Raw genomic sequence first — 25,901 nt, 5'->3', positions numbered from 1 at the left:
TGCTGCTTGGTTATGCAGAGTAATGCTACTGGGAAAACTGACTCAGCCCCACTAACTAGATCTGATTGCTCATTTCCATTGCGCAACCACGAAACCACTGTTAATTATGTTTACACTATTCACACTGCACAGCTCGTGCACTGTCTGCTGCTGTAGTACAGGATACTATTAAGATTAAGTACTGTATCAAAGTTAAATGCAGATGTTTTTAATTGAAGAGAATCTTATTCAACCTTAAAAGATTTTTAGTGTTTGAACAGTAACTTAATTCAAGGCTCGGGAGCAGTGTTGTTGCTCTGCAAGACGTGTGGTCAGAAGGTAGCAACACACCCTGATGTGCACTTCAGCACGTTGAGAAGTTGAACCAGCGCTCAGCAAAAACAAGGTTTCTCAAAAGTTGCTCTTGAGATTCATAACAATTAAATTAACAGCCCACATAATGTCACACTACTCTTTCCTGTTCCGCTGCAGTGGAGTTGTAAAGCAGGGGATTACATTAAACACCAGGTCTTGGCGTTAGTGTTGCTAACAAGACGCTTTCTTTCTGCAACAAAAGTAAACAATTACACAGGAAGGAATCTGTCATAGGAAAAGCAATTTCTGTAATGGTTCCTAAACACCGCAGAGCCATTAAGATATGCTGTGTTGTGAGTATGATGTGTGACTTGTGCTTTGAAGGGAAAAAGCTCCTGCTCTCCTGCTGCTCTCTCCGTCCATACGCACTTCACCGACAGCTGAATGCAACAGGTCCACGTCCGTTCTCTGGAGCTGGCAAATACTGTTCGGGGCCAATGAAGGAAAGATGAAAAATCACCGCATCAAAGTGTCAGAGCGAGAGAAGCTCTCCCATCATTTAGACACAATCCAGTTTAGTCACAGAATATCAATTTGTGAGCATACAGTGCGCAGGAGAAAGGAGAGGGGGGGGAAGACAAGGTCATTTCTCAGGATCGAGGGGTTTTCAAATCTGTCAGTTTATTCGTGGAATTTCAATTTGCTTCGATTGAGACTGAGAGCGGGATGCAGGATTGTATCCCCCCCCACACACACACACACACACATGTGCACACTTCTATCCTGATGTGACCCTGGTACATGCATTATGCATACACATGCCGACAAACTCCTCCTCGATTCCGGTTTCTTTTATATCTCTCACCTTGTACTCGTCTCTTCTTTTCATCTCTGCCTCGCATCTCCGTTTACCCGTCCCACGACTTTTGTTATCAAGCAGAGCACCTTGGACACTTCATGACCTTAGTCTGTTAAATGCTTCACTCCCTCTCTTCCTCCCATCTCTGCTACAGAGCTTCAGCCCCATGTGTTCCGTGTCCTCTACCTCCCTCCCTCGCCGTGCTCCCATTCTTCCTCCTACCACCTTCACCTCTTTCACTTTATCTCTCCATCCTGTAATAATTCTGAAGTCTTGAACTTTTAAAACACGTTTTCATAGACTTTTATGTTGCATAGAATTTTTTTTAATGTTATGGACGCTTACCTTGTTTTCCTTGTGTTCCTGGATTAGTGTTTGTTTATTTGTGTGCACTCTTAAGTTCTCCGTTTCCTGTTTTATTCTGAAACTTTGTTCCTTGTGTGTGTCTCTCTGACTTTACTTCCTGTCTGTGATCTTCTGCATCTGTCCTAATGTGTCTCACCTGTGTTAAATCCTCCCTGCCTCAGTTGTGTGTTTCTCTTTGTCTTGGTCAGTTCGTCTGTTTACATGTAACCTTTCCTAGTGTTTCCCTTCTGGTTTCTTTTTTTAAACTTACCTGTTTTCTGTGCTCATTACCAACCACCAGAGACAGTAAGCCTGTTTATTTACCTCACATTAAATTCATGTTCCGCCTTCGCACTCGGTGGTAAAACAATGAACAACATTTATACCTTTCCCACTCCCTCAGCATCTCCTCTAGAATCTCTGTGTCCTGGAGAAATGGTGAAAGCAGAGCTTCACTGGTTAATTCCTTTGTCTTTAAGCCGTCAGTGTATTTATTCATTCAGCCACAACGTGAGCGCACACACACACACACGCATCTTGTTATTTTAAAAAGTCATGCATATTCACAAACACGTGTGCAGTTGAGTGATGAGACACATTAAAGTGCTCTTAGGGTTTATTTGACGCAGTAAAGCCTTTTCCCATGTATCAAGTGTGGAATTAATGGATGATGAAGTATCAGCTGCCACAATAAAGTAGCAGAAATGTACTGCACACAGCATAAGTATTACTATTAGTACTATTACTATTTGTAGGTACTGATACAGGCACAAGCAGGTAGACAGACTCACTCCCAGCCTCCAGACAGAGGCAGGTGCACACACATTTAGCTCCTTGTTCATCTCCCTGTCTCCATCTGTCTGAGTTTAATTCTCCCTTTTTTCTCCCCGAGTGTTCTCGCGTCTCATCTGTCTTCATCTGCGCGTCTTGCTTAGCCCTCATCATCTCATCAGGCACAAACTGTGTGTGCGACTGTCTTTGTTCAAATCTGTTTTTGGTGCAGGGAAGGTATACAACTGTGTGAGTGTAAATGTGTTGCTATGCCTGTTTGTATACTGCATTAGTGAGTGTGCGCCGCTAATGAGTTGTGTATTGATGGCACTTTATCACTGTCAAGCTGCCATCTAATTGACTGATCTTTGCATATGCAAGTGCTTGTGTGCCTGCATGTCTTAAGTATACGTACAAACGGTTAAGTGGTGTGTAATCCTTGATGGGTTTTGGGAAGTATAATCAGCAGCCCATAAATAATGTATGTATTTCCAGCATGATTTTTCAACCATTAGAATCAACATGTGTAGGTAGCTCTTCTTCATATTTATAGGAAACAAATCGCAAGGTCGTCACACAGACTTGAGTCGATTGAACACAATATCCGTGGGCTCGCTTCATTAGGGCCAACTGGAGAGATTCTGCTGTCACACCTTCCAGCTCATTCACTTGCAGTGTTTGGCTCAACAGGCTTCTCCACAGGAAGCAGTAGGATGTTGTTTTTTTTCTTTTATTCGCTTCCCCACCAACAGGTCTGGGGTTTAAATCCCACTCTAAATATTTGGTCGACTTGTGTACTTACATTGACTTTGATCCAGACTGAAACATCAACAGAAATTCTATGGATTGACATGTAACTTAGTGTATGTCCTCCTAATATTAAATAATAGTAACTTTCACGATCCGTTAACCTTTAAGATAAACACCACCACAGTCTGAGCTGTTGTCAACAACGGATGTGAAAATTACTGTCAGAGAACTCGCACCAATTTTGAAGAATCCATCTTCAGCTCTTCACGCTTCCAGCTGAACCCACACTTACTTCCATCACGGATCATTTGACAAAGTTTCAGTTATCTGCCTTGTCCGCGGAATGAAAGCTGTGAGTACATGACGTGTCGTATGAGGTGTTTATCTGGAGGTGGGAGAAATTTGACCTAAGCCGACATTTGAATCAACAGAGCCTGCTGTCACATCCAACATGCTGTCACTTACCCTTGTAAATGGAGGCTGTAATTTCACAATAGAAGCTTAACAAATGGCATCCTCCAGCAGAGAAGGAAATTGACCTAAATACTGACTGGTTTGGCAGGTGTCGGAATTTGAAGAGCAACAACATGCACATTAATTTCACATTAAATTTCACAGTAGCTCCATTTCCCCGCCAGGATCAGTGGAAGCACACATACACTTTGTGGAGGGTACATACTCGCTTTGAATCAGGAAATTCAAGCTTGTCACTTAATTGTTGTACTTGTTAAAATCTATGTTTGTCTCATTAACATTTTCCTCATTATTATCCAAAAGCTTAGAGTACTACCATGTCTTTCATGGCATTAAAGCAGTTTTTTTTGTATCTTATGTTAATCAGCTTTAGCTCAGTAACCTGGCTGCAGGAGAATATCATGAATATAAGCGGAGACTTTTTACTTTTTTCTTCGGATCACGAAGTATCACAAGGATTTTAATGGTTGGCTAAGGCAAGATGAAAATGCAGAGTGGATTCCAGCTCACTTAAAGGCTAATAGTTCACTTACCTGCTCTGTAGCTGGGGCTTGTTCCAGCTTTTCTGCACTTTAAACCATTTTAAGTTCCAAAGATTACTTGACTTAATGCAGTTTTTAAAGAGTTGTCCAAAAGTGAGCCCCTGGAAGATTGTATACAGTAGAAATGTCTCTGCTGACATTTTAGTTTGCTGACTTTTTTTTGAGAAGGAGGTCCCTGGTATAGTATATCTTTGAAATAAATCGCAGCATACTGTGCTGGGGTTGGAGGCACATCCATACCTACCTGATGGGTTGGACCTGTTCTGGCAGACATAGCACTGTATGGTTACCAAACTCTGCACTGTCAAAACTGTGACATGTTTCACATCATGTTCATATTTCCATACATCAAACTCGGCAGCATAAGCCCAGTGCTGTCGCGCTGTGCTCACTGGCACAACTTTTGAGATGACTGATTCAGATCATTTGCAGGTTGCTACATAAACTTCCACAACAGATCCCTGTATATATTTATAGTAAACACCCTCTTTTCAGTAGGGAGGAGAAAAATTATCATAACTCTTTAACTGCTCTCTTCTCCTGTGTTTATGCTCTGGAGTTACTTCTGAATTATTCCTTTCCATCAGTGAGTCCTGCTCAGACATTTCAACAATATACTGTAACTTATTTATTGTTTGTGTGCTGGATGTCGAGTGCAGAGCTTTTTATAAACAGGTGCAGAGTGAAGTTAGACAACTTTACGTTCATCCTACCTGGTTTATCTGCAATGAAGATTTTAAAGAAAATGTTTTGCATAACATTTTTATTAATTTGCTTTGTTACTGATTATGTGTGAGGTTTATATATAATTGTAGGTTATATGTAAAAGTAAAAGACAATCTTCAGACCCAAGTTCACTATTTTTCAAAATAAAAGCTTTTGAAGACAAATTGCCAGAGAGGAAGTGACTCTTTGAATGTTGTTGCCACGATGGCGATCAGCCTCTGTGCTGCGTATCCGTTTGTGGAATTAGTGGGTAGAAGTTACAAATCTCAGCTTTGAATTCGAATTAGCAATTAGTCAATGTTAAACACACACATTTGTCTTGGTCAATACAGCACACTGCACACAATTCAATAATAAGGCCCCTTAATTAAACGTTCACTTAATTAACAAACTCCCCATGTTCCATACCCCCATGAGGGGAATAGAAAACTTAGTTTCAAATTACGGGTTCTCATTAAAATGAAGGTGTATTGTGAAAATTGATCTGATGTGATTGTGCTCTGATCTGACACAGGCATCGCTCTGGAGAAAGTGTTTGACTACAGTGAGTACTGGGAAGTAGCCAGAGGCCTGTATGCTCCGTTCGACTGCACCGCCACCATGAAGTCAGGAAACGCTGACGTCTACGAGAACGAGATCCCAGGAGGACAGTACACCAACCTCCACTTCCAGGTAGAGTGAGCTCTTCCCATGGAGTCTTTGTCAGTGATTGATTTTGCAGATAAGTAAGAATTAAAATGCATTTCACGAAGCTCCTCGCTACAGTTTTACCAAATTATGATGGAGTAGTGGAGGTGGATGGAACATCTGAGGATGTTTACACAGGATTACATTTATATCCACAGTTAAGGGATACAACTAAATACACCTATAAAGTGATAGTGTACTTGTTTTACTGTCATTGACAACTTCGTTAAAGGAGTGTTTGTTAAATAGAAATGCTGCTTGTCCAACTTATTTTGGTGGGGTTTTTTAGTTTTTTAATAATCATCAGTGTAAACAATCACACAATGTTTGATAGTGACTGAACCGCTGTGCTGTGCCCCCCCACTGCACATCCAGTTGTGACTTGTTTATATCGAACAGTATGAAACAAATGCAGCATGTAGCAAAATACAGTTTTCAGTGGAAGTCATGCTCGTCCATCAGGGTTTGCCACATGATCATCTTCACCATCAATATCGGAGCTGCACAAATTATAGCTTTAAATCACAGATTGACAACAAATTACCGAGAATGCCGTGACTCTTTCCTTAAACAGGGATTCATAAAAAGTCTCATTCACACTGCTACTTGTTTCTCTGTGCTGTGTTGCAGGCTCATAGTATGGGACTGGGGAATAAATTCAAGGAGGTGAAGAAGGCCTACACTGAAGCCAACAAACTACTAGGGGACCTCATTAAGGTAAGACATGCTCAAACATCACAGAGGCGTCTTTATTTATCTTGAATGTCGCTGTTTTACCAGCACCACCGACTGTAGGTACAAATGGGACAAATCGACAAAGATTGATGCCAGAAAATCCTTATTCTACTTGGCAGATGAAAATACATTAAAGCTCTTTGATTTAGGAGAAGCACATTTATTTAAAAGGTAATAGTGTGGTATACTAGCGTTTCAAGGGACTTTGGGGGCCCCAGGCAAAATGCAACTGAACTGACCCCTCCCAAGCTCATCACACAAAATCATTCCTATCATCAAAATTATAAACTAGGTGCATGCTGTGCGTACACACTAATATTAAAGTAAATAAGTTTAAGTGCAAACCCCCACCACCATCCCAGTCACATCATACACACATTTAGATGTTCTGATGTTTAACCAAACCCAGTGAATCACTTTGAGTGGTGTTCAAGCCTAGAAAGGAAGTATATAAATAGAGGCATTTATCATTATTTACCATAGATTGAACTAATTCTGTGGGAGAAGCTGAAACCTCTCAAATGTAGAAACTATTGGTGGAAAGTTTGTGGCATGGGGTCTTATTCGGGGTTTTACGACCAGAGTGTCAGGCACAGTCTCCTCTACTTAGCCGATCATTGAATTTGAAACGGTTCTCACAAAATTGTTGTAGCTGTTAAATAATCAGCTGTTCTCCGGGAACCCCCCTCTCAGCTCAGGGCCCGGGCAATTCCCTGCTTTGCCTTCCCTGCTGCAACGCCCCTTATACTAAGCCTACGGAACAGATTGAAACAAGGGGGGGGGGGAATTAAAGTCAAGCAAATGAAACTGCAACGATGCCTCACTTTCACTTTCATTATATGTTACGTCCGAGACAAGTTGCGAGAAATGATCTGCAGAAAGAATAAGCGTAACGTTGGCATGAATCTGGGTATTTCTACATTGGCACCGCTCGCACGGCGTATGTCTGCCAGGCTGGTCCCTCCTCTTTGCATGACTGAACCAAACAATCCCTGATTAGGTTTGGAACATCCAGAGTTCTGTGCTGTCTGGATTCGCCGTCAGTCTCGCAGTCAATTTGACCTTCCACGGCCTTCTCTCCGTGTACGAGAAAAGTGTGTTTTGTCATTTCCTTAACAAGACAATTTCACCCTGGCAAACAATATCCAGTTTTCTGCGTTGGCCTATTTTCTTTCCCCTGTCAACAAACCAGGTAGTTTTACCTGAACTTTTATCTCAGCAGGACAGCTTCATTCCCCACCAACACTGCCTTGTGTAGTTTGTATCGTCTGCCTCATGTGAATGTGGGTCGAGCTGCAGTGAACTCGTTCTGTGTTGAGCCTTCCGAAGGGCACGTTAATTGTAGGCGTGAAGAGGGAGCTCTATTTCCAATTCTGCAATCAACATTTTCGTTCTCGGCGTAAATTCACCTCTTGCCTGCTTTTTTTTTGTTTTTCATGATCTTTTATTAATTCTTTTGTTTTTCTCCCTTCATTATTTACCATCGCAGCTTAGTAATGGATTAATTCCTCTTTCATCATGTTCACCCTCACGCAGTAATTATTCTGTTCTCTCGTTTGCATTCTCTTTCTTTATCCAGCTGTTCCCGCACACTCTTTTTTTTCACCTTTTCTCTCCTACTCCGTTGCTGCTTTACATATTTATTAACCTGCCCTCGTTCTGATTTCTCTCTCTCTCTCAATGTAGACATGCTCCCCTGGATTCTCCATTACTCCACCAGCTCCTCCTCTCTCTTTCTCATATTTTATGTCTTTCTGTCTCTCTCTGAATTTTCCTTCTTGCACTCCCCCTCCCTAATTTTCTTTCCTCCACTCTGTTTTCCTCATCAATTCCTCTCACCCGACCTCCCCTACCCTCTCCCCATGCTCTCTATCAATTCAATTAAGACTCAGTAGGCTTCACTGCACAAGCCAATGTTGGCTTAATGTGTCTAAGGTTCCTGCTATGCTCTCTGTTGTATCCTGTTAGCTTGACAATGACTGCGTCTCTCACACCGTTGGTTTGTCAATAAAGGAGGAGGAGTGTGTTTGTCAGGATAGAGGGGAGCAACAAGGTGCATACATTTATCATGATCTACGACACACACACCCTCAGCTCTGCAAAGTCAGGTCTTTGACACTCTGTGGGTGAAGGATTGTGCTTGTTAGACGACTGAACTTTACACCAGATGCATAATAAATTAGAACTATTTATTGCACTGTTTTTGGCAAGTATCCTGCACCTCCTCACCACGAAAAAGACAAATAACTCTTATTATATTGGACCATTTAATCTTCAAAACATTTGCATAAAAGCAATTTGCATTGAAGTGATTGTTAACATTACCAAGCTTTTTCATTCTCGTTTCTCTTTTCATTCGGCGGGGGCCTCAACTGTTTTTACAGCTGAATGTTTATTCCAGATGTGCAGCCGAGCCCCCAGTGCAAACTCTCAATCTGCCTAAATCCATAGACTTGATTTATAATTAAACAGGATAACTGCTCTGTAAAATGAAGAGTGGTTAAAATATCTCTTGAGATTCCCTGAGCATCAATACTGATCTGATGAGTCTGTTGAGAGAGTTTGAGGTCAGATCAACACCTTTGCTGTTTGCATGTAATTTGCAGTAGCTGTGAAGAATTTGTTCAAATAGTTTGCAAGAAATCTGAGCCACAGACAGATGAACAAAGATCTCTGGAACTATTTGATTGAAGAATAGTGTTTAACTTGATATAACATATTCTATTGCGTTGTTAGTCTCATTCTTTCCCATCAATCTCTCGTCAAAATGGGTGAGTGGAGGAATAAATAAACTGAGAGGAGAGAAAAAAGAAAGTGAATATCGTTTTGTTGAAAGAACCTTGAACATTTAAAGAAAACCACAGTTGATACAGTGATGAGCTGCAGGACAGAGACACACAGCAACAGGATAACACACAAATGCTCTGCAGAGCGTCGTCATGTATTATGAACCAACTCTGCTGATTCACACCTGCCAGACGTTTTCCTCCCTCATCATCCTCCTGGTCACGTAGCGCTGCCCTTGCACAGCCCACAGTGTTGTAACATCCATTGAATAGTATGACGTCAAAGCTGACGGACCTTTTGTCAGAAAGTAACAGTGATAAGTCATCAGCACTACTTCATTTATTATTTGTGCTGGAGGGCGTATTTGTTTTAGCAACAGGAAAGGATGAAGAGACCCTACAGGCACTGTTTTAATAATGTGTTACTGTAAACCTCAGTTCAGCAGGAGGAAAAATACATTTCTGATAAACAATAGAACTTCATTTAACATGCTGTATTATCAGTGTTTTCTTCATATCTGATCAATTGTTAATTCTATAAGGTGTCATGAAATGGTCACAAGTACAAAGCCAATCCAAAGCCCATGATGATGATGATGATTATCTTTAGAGGAAGAGTTTAAGGTTTATTGACTCTCTTGCTGTTTTTTCGCTTCCCTAAAGGCTCCAGAAAGTAAACTTTGCTCTCTCGTAGCCTCCTGAAAACCTCAACTTGCATTTTTTCCACTTCGGTTATACAGATTAAATACACAAGATTATTCAAACAAGATATAACATGTTTATGTCCTTCAGATGTGATTTTAGGACGATTGTTATCACCCTTGGCCTGGGCTAATGTCGAGTCTTTGTGCTTAGCTAACCGACTGTTGGCTGTGGTTTCAAATTGTACAGCAGTGTTCAAATTACACCGTTGCTTTCAGAGAAGCCCCTATTTTTCAGTGACAATACTAAACATGTCACAAACATGCACAGTGCAGGGTATTGCAAAAAACCTTCAGTTCCGGCTGTACTGTCACTTTTTCTGTCGTTACCCTTCTGTCTGACACCCATGAAGAGCAAGCAGGCGTCTGTGTGTCTGTCTGTCGGTGTCTGTGTGACCTACACATGATAAATAGAGATGCAGCGTCAGTCAGGAAAGGTTCAAGGCCACTAAAGGTTAAATTGGAGGGCGGCACGGCCAAACGTTAATGGCTCCCACAGAAATCGACTCAGCATCGTGTTAATTAGTGGAGACTTTAATGAGCAAAAACACAGAAGTTTATTATTTAATTCAGGAACCTCAGTGTAGAGAAAATCTAAGTCTGTAACCTGTAACAAAAAAGGACGATATTTCAGAGCTTCCCCGAGATATCTCAAAGGCTGTAGAGGAGGCCCCCCCCCCCCGTAATTTGACCCATGCTGGACAGACGTGAAGAATCAATCTGCTCATCTAACTCTTTAAAAGAGAATTATTTACCATATTTCCCAGAACGTTGCACGATTCATTTAAAAGTCTGTGTTTTGGCCAACAGTAAAAGATTCAAGCATAATAATTCTACCTTCATAGACCCTAAGAAAACCAGAAACTAGTTAATCCATCATTGATCTCAGCTCTATTTTATATAAGTCTAATGTCTTATGTGTTGTCTTTTAACTGTCACTGACTTGCATTCAGCCACAACCACAGTTTTCTGCCTCTCCAGTGCTTTTCCTTTGCTTTTCTCATACGTTCACTCTCCTGTTTTCATCCCCTCGTCTTCCTCGCTCAGCTTCATCTGTCACAACACGAGCTTGTCAATATAAGGACAAGTTGTTTATGTATTTGTATATGGACTGTCTTCCTCTCTTACCCTGCCACTTCCCTTTTGCAATTGCAGGCACGTATTCACTCACCTCCTCCCTGTTAAAACACACACACACACACACACACACACACACACACACACTCTCAGTCTTTCTTAATTCAAGGTGGAGCATCTCCCTGTATTGCCTCTGGGGCTGCAGATGTCTATTGCTCATGTCTGTTTGCCTCTCACTCTTCTCCCCTCGGTTCATCTGTCTATCCCCTTCTCTCTCCCCCTCTCTCACTCTTTCGTCACTCTGTTCATCATCCTGTCTGCCGGCCTCTCCCTGCTCTCCCTCCACTTTCGAGTCTCATCTCCCCCTTCGTCGCCCCCCCTTCCACCTTCCCTTGTTTCGATTAGACTTCCTTCATGTATCCCTAATCTTTCTATCGTTTCTCTTCACCTCCTCTCCCTCTCCGAGTCTGTCGTTATCGCTCCCCTCTCCTGTCTCCTCTTCTCCTGACAGGAGCCATTCTTCACTCTGCTCCTGGCTTGGCTGGCCAGCGTTAGTGTGTGTGTGTGTGTGTATTTGTCTTCTCTCCATAACACTCACACAGATGCACACAAGCACTTTCCTGGATGATATAATCCTTTGCCCATCAGGGGAGTTCAGGTTTGGATAGAGTTGCATTTCATAACAAATTGAGCAAAGTACACAAACACATGACACACACAAGCATACAAGCACAGGTACAACTGTCATTTTCACACACACACACCACTGGGCCCGAGTTCTGCTGCCAGGAGTTTGGAGTCTTGCAGGAGCACTCAGAGCTGTACATAGGTAAAATAGAGAGGACGGACCTGAGGTGGAAGAAGAGCTGTGTGAGAGAGAGGGAGCACTGATAGAACAGAGAGGTCAAGTGTGATAACGAGTCTCTATGAAGAACGACATAAGTTTACAGATTAGTTTAAGATATAGTGAGAGGGACATGGAAAGGTCAGAGAGCTGAATGCTGCTTTCAGGTAGAACAGCATTAAAGAGAGCAGACAGGTATTAGACCTTGCTATGAAGTTTAGTACAGACCATGGACTGTGTATAAAGATGGACAACACATCTCTACTTCCTCAATTTATACGGAAATATAATATCCCAGATACAAACGCTGCCATCTTGAGCCAATGACATCTAAACAGTAACAGGAGCCAATGAGGTCCAGCTGATTCATGCACTCGACCAATTGTACTTCAGTCTCAGTTTAACCCTGTTTTTATAGCATCGAATAACTAATCTAACATCAATTTGATAACAACTACCTAAAGTAATAGAATCCATCTTTAAGAAAAATGTATTTGATGTGTAGTTTGACTTTTTATTTTGGTCCATGTCCCATCTACCAACATGGAGGAGGTGGGGTTTATGGCACATGCAGCTAGCCACCAGGTGGTGATGGAGATGCTTTGGTTTCACTGTCATGTCAACCATCTTTATATCCGGCCTGTGATTCAGACATTCATGGTCTCCAGAGGATGAATCCTAATCACTGGGGTGACCCCCTGACCTTTCCTAATGCACCACCAGCAGGGTCACATTTGTAGCTCACAATAATCTATAAAATCTGGTGCAAATTCTGACTATTCATGAAATAGCCTTCATTTAATGTTTCTAATGCTTCTGACCAAATACCAGTACAACTAATAGCATCCCTGACATTCTCAAAATGTGCTCTGTTATGGCCAAAAACACTGATGTTTAAATCGTGCAGAAATGACAACCTCTGACACAATTTTCAGTCATATTTCTAATTGCTCAGTGAAAAACGTAGTTTTACACCCCTCATCTTTAACATCATGATAAAATATATATAATCTTACTATTTAAAAAATTACACCCAATTCTCACATTTTTAAACCGACAAGATGATTTTATTCTGATATATTTTGCTAAAGGCAAAAGTCTTTGCGGTGAAGAGTTGAGAGTTTGATTTCAGCTTCACACAGGAACAGACGAAATCAGATTTTTCTAACACTGTGTAGCCAGAATGTGATTTACCACACCCCTTGACTAAAAATATAGAAAACCTCACACATCTCACACACAGTTGGAAGTCAGGTTTCCTTCTCCTGTGTGTGTGGGTGAGGGTGAGGCACCCGGAGCGAGTTGGAGGAGGGTGATTCATCAACAGAGATTGATAATGAGAGAGTAACCCCCATGATACTGTGGATCAAGGGGGAGGACAACAGGGCGAAGGTGTTTCACAAGGAAAGGGTCAAACGTCAACATCTTGGGTTTTTACTGTGAAGACAGAAGATGGTAGTTGGAGGGGGATGGATTTAAAAAAAAAAAAAATAACTTCCCAGTGAAAGCAATGAGGAGAAACTGGACCCTGGAGACAGAAAGACGGTGGAAACAATAGAGAACGGGGGATTGTGGGTGAAGGGAGATGAGGAACACACAGTCCTGCTGCTTTCTTGGGTTTTAGATAGATTTCAGAACTCGGCAGTGAGCTTTTGTTCCACAGCAACACCAAGTTAATGGCCTCTCTGGGGATTTCCACAGCCCATTCAAATCTCTTAAGCTTCTCTGTAAACAGTCATTCTGTTCAAGAAATGTATCATTATCCCCACTATTCACGAGCCCAATCAAGCCGAGCTGTAGGTGTCGCAGCAAGGAAGTGTGAACAGGAAGGGCACACTTGTCACGATCAGCAGGAAGCTTGTCTTTCGACTTGCGGAATTTTTAAATTCGCCAAAGTGGTTCTAGACTCTGAAAAGCATCCTGGACTGTTTTTTTATTTTTTTTTTAGAGGTGTAGTTTGTCACTGGGAGATTTATTGCAGTGACATAGTTTTCAAATAACTAATGCTGCAAGAATGTAAGGCCACAGTGGGAGCACTATTTCTGGTGCCTCTGCTTCCACAAATAAAGTCCCCTGCATTTTCCCTGAAGACGTTGTTATGTGAGTCTCAATTGGAGAATGTCCACGGCCTGGATGGTTATGAAACTCTCCCTGTTACATCTCTGTAAAAGATAATTAACATCCAATCAATGATCTTAAATCTCCGATACTGCGGCTGGAAGCTGAAGATTTTAGTTTTCAGAACATGGGAACATAATATGAACGTTAAATCAAGTCACTTTCATTTTGGATGGATGCAGTAACCACGGCGTTGTTTGATTTGCTCCTCTGATTCCTGCCTCTGACGGGCTTCTTCTCCATAGCAACGGTGGCCGGGCTCAGTGGTATTGTGGTATTTAGACCCATTTCCATTCCATTTTGAGAGGGAAAAAACCATCTCATTTATTCAAAAACAGTTGTTGGTGTTGTGTAATTTAGAGAGATGGTTTCCAGCCCACACAAGACACCACAAATTCATGTGAGCAGAGCGAGTAGAGAAAAGGGCCAGAAATGAAGAAAAGTCAACTCGAAGCTGCTTTTATGATTACTGACAAGACATTACTATTTTATAATGCTGGGAAACTCAATAAGTAGAAACTAAACACTAACCAGGAAATGTAAACGCATCCAAAGTAAACAACCATTTAAATTTCAGTAGAATATTCCAGGGTTTGTTTGATCAGTTTCTTTGGAGATTTAAACGCTTAAATCTTCATAGTACAGTTCAAAAGAAAACAGGACGAAATTTAAACTCCTCCAAATTACACATCTCACCCCCGTTTCCTCCATAACACTGTTGAATCTGCAAACATCAATAGCTACTGAAAGAATCTATTATACCATTATATATTATATTTTGTTCATTTGGGCTTCAACTAAAGTAAATTTTAAAGCATCCTTATTTAAATTGAGATAACAGAGATTTTACAAACACACACACACACACACACACACACACACAGTCGTGTCTCCATGACTTCAGAGGACATTACATTGACTTACATTGATTTCCTGTACTTACTCTAACCTTAACCATACTTGCCGAGACCTAACCCTTACACTAACCTTAACCTAACCTTAAAACTAAATTGAATGATTTACATTATGAGGACTTGTTTTTTTGTCACTTGCATCTAAGAAAAAAAAAAGGTTCAGCATGTAAACTGGTGACTTTTATGTCCAAAGACAATACACACTTAGCCTGCAGTTGATTTTAAATGGTAGAATTCTCTAATGAATACTACTGTGGTTGCACTGGTGGTATTTGCTTTCTACAACAGGTTGTAATACGGTGTTTGGAAGTCCTGTCATCCCAGGAGACCAAAAGCACATCTGCAAACACACACGTTACCAAACCCCAGGAGGGTTGTGGTAATCCCAGAGCAGCATTTGTGTATGAGCCCATCTGTGTGTTTCATGTCTCACTCTGGATAATTTGGCACCACATCATGGAAATAGGTGTCAAGTTCTTTGTGGGCAAATTCTTTGGGGAATGTCAATTTGGGCTTTATTTGTTCACCTATTCTCTCTCTTTTTTTTTATCAGCACAAACGCTGTCATTTCGCCGAGTGTGGGCCCCGCTCATTGTTCTCTGTAATCATTAAGATGTCAGTGGTTAAGTTTAGAGCTCCTCAAATATTAGTGGGGGGTCATAGAGAGGACCCTGGCCCTCTGCTGGAGGGGCCCGAAATGCGAGAGCAGCTTTAGATTTTAAAGAGGTTGGGTCTCGAGCACACGGAGACAAAGTGCTCACCTCCGTCCCGCTTTTTCACTGAATTGAGCACGAGTAGAAAAAGTGAAAGCTGGTTTTTAGATTTATTTTGTATTGCTGGTGAGTCACATTAATTGACCTCTCTCTCTCTCTCTCTCTCTCGCTCTCGCTCTCTAATGGTTCAAGTGCTAAATGGAATGAACAGGAAGCTTTAAATCTGAGTCCCCATACACAACAGTAGAGTAATGCACACTATTGGCATCCGTGTCCTGTTCGCAGTCAAAAAAGACTCCACTTATCACCATTATGCTAATAGAGATCGCTATTAGCATAATAATATGCCATTATCAATAATGAAAGAATGAATCCATGTGCTTTTTAATGAATGTTTCCCTCCCTCTTTCAGGTTTATTCACTTCTCACAGATAAAACCTGCGTGGTTTTGTTTGCCGCTGCTAAATCAAATGATTAAAGAGACTGTATGGATGTAAACAACATTTCATTTCTCATTACGCGGCCCTGGTGCTCTCTTCTCTCTGGGTCACTCAGCACTTAATCTTCATAGGCAGCATCTTCATTCCCACAAACACACAGTGGACACTTTTCTGTTTTTGGTAAAATGATTGTGGATGTGCACGTCTACCTGCAAGTCTGCACAGCAGGACGTTACAGAGAAAAAGACAGACAGACAAATGAAACTATTTCTACTGTTTGGGGATGAGACTAAAAACAAGATTACACCAGTGAAAGTGTAATATTATCCTGTGTGAGTTTGTCAGATTAAACGAGCAGCGGACACACACCAGAGAGAAAGAAAACACCTCTTGGTCCTGAGCAAACAGAGATATCATCTGTGAGCAGGAGCCTAACTAATATCTTGTGTTAAATCTGTGATGAAACAGAAATATCCTACAGAGAGATGAACAGAACTAATATTAGATCTTCTCTCCGTTCTCCTCTAACTTGTCTTAAACAATAAAAGGATTCAATATAACCGGTGGAGGTGCTCACAGTTATTTCCTCTCTCTCAGGTGACACCGTCCTCAAAGATCGTGGGTGACCTGGCTCAGTTCATGGTGCAGAACAACCTGACGCGGGCGGAAGTGGAGGAGAGAGCAGACGAGTTATCCTTCCCCCTCTCTGTGGTGGAGTTCCTGCAGGGACACGTCGGGATACCACATGGCGGATTCCCCGAGCCCTTCAGATCTAAGGTACGGTAGTTTGTCTTGAATTTTTAATTTCATGGACCTCTGATTCATTTCCAAAGAAGATCGTCATGAACATTCATTTACATTTTTAAAGGAAGCACTATATCTGCTTCAATCAGGGAAGACACAAATTAACATGAAGGCAGAAACTTAATTGAACAAAGACTTTAGCATCGACCCTATTGATTAAAGAGATGCAGAGGGATTCGCTCAGTGAATAGAAACTAATCCGTGATCCCCTGAGAGCTTCAGACAGAAACATGAGTCTGGTGGCAAAAGTTGCACAGACTCCAATGAGAGGAGAGACTAAGTAGGTAAGATGGTTTAAGACCCTGTTCAGACCAGGTATTGAAGTCCGTCCTGAGATCTGATCACATGACCACATCAGGTCTGTGGCCTCATTGTTTTTGCTGTGTGAACACACACATGAAGGACCCACCTACTCATCTGACAAGATAAACGTGTATTTTTACTCTTATCAGTGTCCACATGTTGATTTGATTGTCGGCACCACCACAACATAAATACTAATCTTTCTTCATAGCTTCATTCTTTCAGCCCCTCCTGACTCCGCTCGCTTTCTCTCTGTCTCTCTCTCACTTGCTCGCCCTGACGCACTCGCTCATTGGACACATCTTTAAACTCAGACTGGATAAAAACCACATGATTTGTTCTTCACAAACACACATGACGTACGTGATTGTTTGCACGTAGAGCGGAGAAGTGAGATCTGGTCACAGGAGATGCATTCAGGACACATTTTATTATGAGGTCTGAACTGCCGAGGGCTGTCCTCTTGTGATCTCATGTCTCAGGACGGATTATCACCATGTCTGAACAGGGTCTGAATGTGGTTCAGCTAAGATGAGCATTGATAGGAAAGCCTGAACGTCTCATGTAGGTAAACACACACCAGTTTTGATCACAACAACCAAATTTGACAAGACTTTTCCTTTGACACTGCTTCCTCCAATAGAACCAACACACAGCACAAACACGGGCAGGATTTAATGACACGTGCACGTTCAAGTGCAGAAGTTCTGTCACATGCTCGGTTACATTTGACAGCTGCGCTTCCCCGTGACCACGCTGGGAAAAAAACGGTGAAGAAAACCGTGATATTGCTCCGTCCTCTCGTTTTTACGTCTGTCTACCTCTCCTGTCTCGGCTCTCCACACTCTCATGCGCATCAGGGAGCAACAGCGTGAAGTCTCCTTGGGAGAGTTTCACAAAGAAAAGCAAATTTACTACACACTCCCAAAAACCTGCTGACATATTGGCATACTTGCTATCCCCCCCCTCCTCAAAAGAGTCAGACTGTGTTTGTGATGTTTTCACCACTAACGTCTGTAGAAGTGTTTCATGAGGCGTTTTCAGTGAGCTGGCTGCTTCCTGACCTAGACTGCACTCTCTGACAGGAGACTCATTATATCAGCGCATGTGGCTGAGAGCTGCTACAGCACATCTGTAAACCTTTCCTGTTTTCTGACCTTTTTTGATTAACGGTATCAAATCTGGCTTCGTTATAACTTTCTGAACATGTCTATCTATTTATTTGTGGATTTATTTAGTTGCTGTTTCTTCCTTCACCCTCATCATCAAGTTGTCCTTTCTCCCTCTGTCTCTGTGCGCCGCTGTACTTTATGCGCTGATTATACGATCAGAATGTTTAGCAGCTCCACCCGCGACAGCCCCAGTGATTTTTCAGTTTTGACACAAACCTTCTGTCCCATCACCCTCCACCTGTCTATTAATGTCTCTCAACCCGTCTCATGTTTCTACAAACACGTGGTGAGGGAGTCATTCCCATTTAACAAAATGGTGCACATCATCTGTGTTCAGTCAGAGTCCACTGTTCCAGTTGTATTTTTTATTTCCAGTCAGCACTGGTATACTTTGTGCTGAGATAGGCTGAACTATCTTCAGCATACATGAATGCAAATGTTTTTTTGCCCATTGAACTTTTTTTCTCCTGCTACCTCCTGTGTATTGTAGAGGGAAATATTTGCATTTCAGCTTCTTTGGTTTTGCACAATGCATTTTCCATGAGGCTCAGCCAGCTTGCACCATTCATTAGGAATTGTGTCAAAGCCGTAGCTCGCATTATAGTGTTCAAAGCAAATCCTCAGCACATATGTATAAGTTTCTTATCACGTCAGAGCGTTCCTCTACAACTCCCCTTTAGATATTCATACCCAGACAACAATGACAATGCAGCCTCTGTGTTGAATGCACAAACAGCTTATTGAAAAACTAACTCCCCATCCCACTGATTCAGTTCAATTCAGAGACACACAAATAAAACAATGTGCAACAAAAGCTAAAGCAGTGTGTTTACATCCAGGCTGCAGGTTTAAACCTGATGTTACCGACACTGAACATTCAGGGTCTAAATCTAAGGAATTAGTATCAAATCTCCGTTAGAGAAGTTGATTAATTTAGAAAAAAAGAAGCAAATATAAAGTAATTTTGTTTATGATATTACATCTTGAAACAGCTGACTGGAGGCATGACGGCTACTTTACTGAATCTGATCATCTTAAAGCAACACTATGCATTTGTTCTACCTTAAAATAGCAGCTTCAAAATGAGTTTGATGGTTCACTGATTTGGATTAGGTGGGAACGCTGCGGCCTTCATTCCCACTTCTCACCCATAACGTCTGTTCTGCGGGTACGAGCTCCTGTGAGACGTGTTCAACTGAATGATAGTCGCAGCTCAAACTGCCAGAATCAGGCCCAGCAAGTTCAAGAGAAATGATGAACTGTAGATCAGTTAAAAAGACTCAGAAGTCATTAAAAACACAGCGTTTATCTTCAATATTCAGGAAGAATCTTTGAAAAAAAAGAAGAATTCTAAACAGAGTCTGGTGTATTTGTGACAGCCGCTGCTCTTTTGGCTCAGGAAGCCGGTGATCATGGGTAATATCCACCACTCAGTTGGGTTTCAGTTCAGTGAGTGGGACACAGTCAGCGCTCCGGCTTAGTTTCTTTTTTTATACATGAAAAGCACTCGCTCGGGAATGGAGCCCAACAGAATTAATCACCATGTGGCTGCAGGGGGCGCTGTTACTCAATAAGTGCTGCTTTAATACATTTGAATTTGGCTACTGTTGGAAGTCCTGATTTGATCAGTGTATTAGCAGCAGTTCATCTTCTTGCTAGAAGCAGGGAATAATAATTGTTCCTTTAATGGAGCTTTGCTGGCATTAATTAGTGCTGATTACATCACGTGTTCTCACACACACACACACACTTCTCACAGGGAGAACTTCTCAAGACACAAAGTAGTAATTGAGGCGTTTCCTCGTCTCTGCTCCGTCACGCTCGGTTCATTCGCAGGGGGGGGTGGACAAGGGAGAGGAGAACAAGAGGCCAAAGGAGACAAACACAGAGGCAGTGGGAGGATGAGTGCAAGAGAGAGAGAGAGAGAGAGAGAATTCAAGAGTTTAAAACCCAACAGCACAATCTCAACAAGAAAGGAAGAGGGGAAAAATGTGCGACAGTAAAAATTAGATTGAAAAATGAGAACAAGCAAATAACCTTGAAGAGTTAACCCTTTCCTTCATTTGTAAATGTAGACACACACACAGAGCAACTATCGCTCTGTGTCTCACACTTAAACAATCCAGAAGTTGAGGTGTAACACATCCTTTAAGGACACAATGCTAATGAGCACGGACTCCAATGGGGCTGCCATCTTTGAAGTGTTCCTCTCTCACACACAAATGAGTCAGCTATCTTTGAACTGTTAGCTCTGTGACTAATAGCATCGCACTGCCTCCTTTTGTCTGGAGACGTCTGCAGGGCACACACACACGCTCTCCCTCGTGGGCCGACATGTTCCACAGACACACAAGATGTGAAATGACTACAATGTAACAGAGAGCACACCTTCAAAGACAACATGAATATCTGTATGTGCAGAGTTCACACAGAAGACACAGCACTGTGCTTACTGGCCAAATGAGTGAAAACACATTTTTAAGATGAATTACTATTAATTAATCTAATTAAGAGAGTGTCTGTTGTCAACCAAAGAAATTATTGCTCGTCTGAGTCTTTAACCATTTGATTGGTTCAGAGAGAAAATAGTGGATTTATCCTGGAAGTCATGATTGACCTCAGATTTGTCAAATGTTTTGAACTCACTCTCTGCTCATCAATGTCACTCCGGAGAAGAATCAGTCTTTAAACTTAAAATAAATAAGAACCTGACATTTATCTTAATTTATGGCCGTATCGTGTAGCTCTATTACACACTATTATATTTGATTTCGGCCAATAGATTAAATCCTAGATTTAGTCTACACGACCTTGTAGACTAAATCTTTCCAGGAAACAGTCGACTACATAACAATGAAAACATACTTTTAATAACTTTCTATCACTTCATGCGACGTTGCAACTCTGATGTTCCAATCCTGTTTGCATATGCAAAGTTAAACTAATCGTAGAGATTCCTTCATTGTTCCCTCTGTTCCTCGGCGCTTCTGTAGATTCTTTGTCATCGCTAACTGATGCCTTCAGGTGAGAAGCCCGTGTCCTAACATATTATTCTTCACCTGACATTATTAGTGGCCTCAGATGGATTGTCTCTACAAGTTGTGTCAGATACCAACAACTGTGTGGGCAGATAAAATGTCATATCATTAGTCTTCTAGCAGCCTCTGAATTGTCCTCCTTCTTTCTGTCGGCCTCCTTGTCTTTCTCTCTCCTTTACTATTTCCAAGAAAGGACGGTGGATGAAGTGTACGCGACACCGCTGCATTCATTCAAAGGCCTGATGCTACTGTACTGGAGAGAGAGAGATGAGTTAGAGTGGGAGAGACGGAGAGAAGCAAAGTGGAAATCGCTGCAGATCTTGACACAGCAGTGGTGCCACTTTTATGCAAATGCAAAGAAAAACTTGCATTAACAAGTTTTGTATTCGCCCCGATCCAAGTGTTTCTCTCCCTCTTTCTCCATCCCTCAGAACAGCTCCCCATGCATCTCTGTTGTCCTCCTCCTCCCACCTGAAGTCTCTCTGTCGCTAAATGATGTGACAGTTTGCAGCTTTCATCCAGATGTATAGTCGTGAGGCAGAACTTTGTACATCCCACCTGCTTCAGTGCCCCGTGGGGATGCTGCGAGTGGGAAAACACTCCGAAATACGACTGTACTACCTCGAATAAAAAGTTTTGGCATTCTATTTGTTTCCTCTTTCTTTCTTCTGTCGTGCACTCTCATTCCTTTTTAGTGTCCCCTCTCTTCTTCCTTCTCCCTCAATCGTTTTTCACGTCCTTCTGTTTTTCGCCTCCCGTCCCAGGTGCTGAAGTCTCTCCCCCGTATCGAGGGTCGTCCCGGTGCCTCGCTTCCACCTCTGGACTTCAAGGCCCTGGAGGAGGGGCTGCGAGCTGCACACGGCGACGAGATCACCCCCGAGGATGTGATGTCAGCCGCCATGTACCCCAAGGTGTTCCAGGAGTTCAAGGACTTTACATGTGAGTGGGCAGACTTGATATTTGAGCTGTCAGAATCATAATAATTCATGAAAAACACCAAGTAATTGTTTTAATTGAAAGTTTAATTCATGAAATGTGCATTTCATCAAATTTGATCTGTTATATTCCATAAGTCTCTGGGATCTGGTTTGATTGGTGTCTAACATGCACACACTCATTTGTTTTTACTGGGGCTTAAAATGAGCCCAACCTCCAGTGAGAGACACTCATTATAAAGTTCCAGCAGGTGATAGAGATGTTTTAAATTGTTGTATGTGCTGCTTCTTGCAAATCACGTTCCTCGGATTCAGGGAAAAGTTGTTGAGCCCCAAAAGAGAGAAACCACACAGACGCAAGCGATCACCTGTCATTCACATGGTGAATTTGCATAACGCACAAATAAGACACCAGAATAGCGAGGAGTGGAGCTGGAGGGAGAAATCAGCATAACCACAAACTGCATTTCTAAGCAGGTGTGAGTTTGAAGTGCACTCAGCCAGCAGCAGCATGTACAGGAGTCAGGAAGTGTTATTAATAGGACGCCTGCTCAATGAGCTAAACATGACTGAGAGTTGTTACTGACAGATTCATGCAAACTTCATTGTTGCTTCGAGCAGCCAGTTTTAATTGGAGTACACTTCCTTTTGGTTTTTACATTTTCTACTTTATCTTAGCAGTGAACACGGCCCTGAACCTGATCTTGACACGGCAGGTTTTATTTCCACTTCTGATGCAGTCAGTGACAAAGACAGACATGTAGGGGACACACGATGATTCTCTGATAAACTGTCAAGGTGACTCAGTCCACAGAACCCTGCAGCTGCACCACCGCTGCTGTTCACCTGTTTGCTGCTGTCACGAAGTTGCCTGCCGCTGCTACAGAGCGCTGGTCGCCTGTATATTCAAAGTTTATTAATATTGAACGTATCGTGTGTCTAAATGGCACCAAATTCAAACATGAACGTCATTAGGCCCCTTAACAATACACATGCCAACTGTGAAGCTGATAAGATGAGCAGCTCTAGAGATGTGCATTCCACATACAGACATATATCTGGAATTAGAAGGATTGAATTTTAAAAAAAACTATTGTTTTTGATCAGGCCACATCTGTTTCCTTCTCAGCTAACTTTGGCCCAGTGGATTGTCTAGGCACCAGACTGTTCCTGGATGGACCCAAGATCGCAGAGGAGTTTGAGGTGAGTACTCAACCCAATTTCTGACATTTCTATGTGCAACCATGGAACATTTGTAGCCATGCAAACTAAGAATTAGAGCCCAATCCATGCTGCATCAGTGGGACTGATGTCAACACCGATTTTTAGGGATAAAAGAAAGAAAATGGAGCCAGTATTTTAATGTTCTATAAACTGTGGGTTGGCAGGTTGTTGTAGTTTTACTGTTTCCCTGCACCTGTCCCTGGGCAGGGGTCTACAAATGGAAATTAAGGTAATGAATAGAAGCTACATTTCAAACAAAGCTTCTCTCAGTTTGAGATGAATCTAATGATTAATGAACTATTTTCACCTGTTCTGTTACATTAATCCAGCACTGAAATTATAGTTTTTCTCACTTATACTGTGATAATACATTTAATTGTATTAGTCACTCGTTTAAAAATCAATTCAGCACATTATTACATTCAGATGAATTAGCAGTAGCACAAAGCACGGAGCTGATCAGCAGGACGTTTTTCCATCACGGAGGTTTGATGCAGTTTGGTGCAGAGGCACAGTGAAGTGCTGATAACACAGCGGGGGGGACGGAGTTATTAACACTTTATCAAGGGAACAACAAACAGCATTTCTGATCCCTTCGGCAATCAGACTGGTCTTCCTGCACGGAAATACCCGCTTCATTTTGTCATGTGATGTTCGAGAGCAGGAGAAGCACCTGAGGCCGCTACCTCCGACCAAATTGAACATTTATGGATTTCTAAAGACTATAGTGTTTGTTTACTCTCCGACAGGGAGGCATGTGACAAATGAAACAAATGAGCTTAATTTGCTTTGCATGCAAACTAATTAGTGTGGCGCCGGAGGGCGAGAGACAATGTGATAATTGGCCGCTACTGTCACAGCAAAGCCACAAAATCTGAAAGTGTCGGTCGAAACAGGAAACCCGTCGACTCCAAACTGTTACATGAGCAGGATCGTCAGGCTGGAGATATACACGCAGACGTGCTTATAGAGTCGGGAGGAATATTTCACGCCTGCTGTGCTGATTGAAAGTTTGTGTCGGCGCAGGAGACAGCTGCAGAAAAGATGCGTAAACGGATGATTTGAGGAGGATGACAGGAGGAACCACTGATGAGCAAAACTCAAGCCAGAGTAAATGTTCAAGTCCAGATTGATTAGTGAATACCGAAGAGATTATTGAAACTACTGACGCTAACCTTTGCAACACGCGTCAGATCAAAAAGAAATGTGCTTTGCTGCTGACGGAGATGTTGAAAGAGTCTGTCACTCAGTGCGTTATCACATAAAGACATTTTTTGTGCATCAATCAAAACTAAGTTGTTTTTTAGAGGCTCTAGCAAACGTATGCTGTATTTTAAGATGCAAACATACAGACTTCAAGAATCAAGTGGCCACTTAATGCTAAACTGTGTAAAAAAGAAAATCACACTTCATCATTGGACTGCACAATTATTTATCCTGGAGTAGTAAAAAAACATAGAAAACCATTAACACTTGACCGAGTGAACCCAGGCACATTAACATGCAGTGATCACGAGTCTAGTGAGCTGTTGGTGGTGAAGCTGTTCTTTCTTTAACTCATTTACTCAGAAGGACTCAGTACCTGTGAGCAGATGGCGACAGGATGGAGCAGTCAAACAGGAGGTGGGACTGGTCTCTGACAACCTTTGACTGCAGCTCAGTACCGACCTTGTGTCGTGTTTCTGTGTGAGCGTCCTTTCAAAGCAGCCACTAATGTTTATGTGAGGGCGACACAGTAAAACCAGGAGATGAGGCCTGATGCTGTAAGACTTTGATCCCGATGGCAGTGGTCTTATAGATGCATGTTAATGTTTGTTGTTGCAGCGAGGAGTGTTAAATCTACAAATACAAAAGTTAACCTTGTGCAGATTAGGTTAAAGGTAATGGTGCTGGCACTCTGCATTGTGATACATAACTGGAGGGGACTGGATTTGATTTATTTAACACGATGAGCAAGTTGAGAATAGTTTCACATCTGGTTTCTTCAGGGTCATAGAGTAAATTCAATCATCTGACATTTAGCTCTTAACGTCTTAAATATGTTGAAATACTAGCAAAAGGTCCTAAATACGTTTAGAGTGGTTTTAATTATGTTAACGTCCAGTTAACCCTTCTTTTTATGAGAAATGTTTTGGCACCACGCATAGTTTGTAAAGTATGTGTGTCGTAGTTCTTTCTTAATCATACAGATAATAGCACGCTGTAGTAAATCTTCAAACTCCCTGGTCAGAACTTACATCAGTACCCTGAGCCTGTCTGTGGGAAAGACACCTACTGTCTCCACCACATTCCACGTGACCCAGTTGTGGTGGATCAGGTCACAGTATCTGTTAAGGTAGCCATGGATCTCCCGTCCTAATCCACAGCCATCTCCAGGATCTTTCCGTTGCCTTGGTGACGCTCATGCCTCTGCTCTTTGCCACTCCAGTGATACAAAGTTGGCTCAAGGCTTCTTACAGTGAGTGCCCCACAAATCCTCTGCATCCAGCCGCGATGGGCATGCGTCTCTCCTTCCAGCCCTGCTTGTGGCATATTTGTCCATCTTCCTCTCGTGCACTTCCTCCATGTCGCCCTTCCATGGCACTGTCACTTCCACTATAGGATGACGTTCTAGGCCTCAGAGACCAAGAGGATGTTTTGCCTTAGGTT

The 25,901-nt window shown here is 42.1% G+C and overlaps 1 protein-coding gene across 3 annotated transcripts in view; it reads left to right on the top strand.

The window, feature by feature from the left end:
• Positions 1-25,901, top strand: part of pcxb (pyruvate carboxylase b) — a 265,171-nt gene that overhangs the window by 227,140 nt on the left and 12,130 nt on the right. For all 3 annotated transcript variants that reach the window (XM_035149316.2, XM_035149314.2, XM_035149315.2), the window contains exons 20-24: positions 5,276-5,433; positions 6,079-6,165; positions 16,374-16,553; positions 21,858-22,032; positions 23,158-23,231. In XM_035149316.2, coding sequence (XP_035005207.1) covers positions 5,276-5,433; positions 6,079-6,165; positions 16,374-16,553; positions 21,858-22,032; positions 23,158-23,231 — 674 coding nt within the window. The remainder of the gene's footprint in view (positions 1-5,275; positions 5,434-6,078; positions 6,166-16,373; positions 16,554-21,857; positions 22,033-23,157; positions 23,232-25,901) is intronic.

This window comes from Hippoglossus stenolepis, chromosome 23, assembly GCF_022539355.2.
Source record: "Hippoglossus stenolepis isolate QCI-W04-F060 chromosome 23, HSTE1.2, whole genome shotgun sequence".
In the NCBI taxonomy this organism is placed as follows: domain Eukaryota; kingdom Metazoa; phylum Chordata; class Actinopteri; order Pleuronectiformes; family Pleuronectidae; genus Hippoglossus; species Hippoglossus stenolepis.
This window is presented reverse-complemented; position numbering and strand designations above follow the sequence as displayed.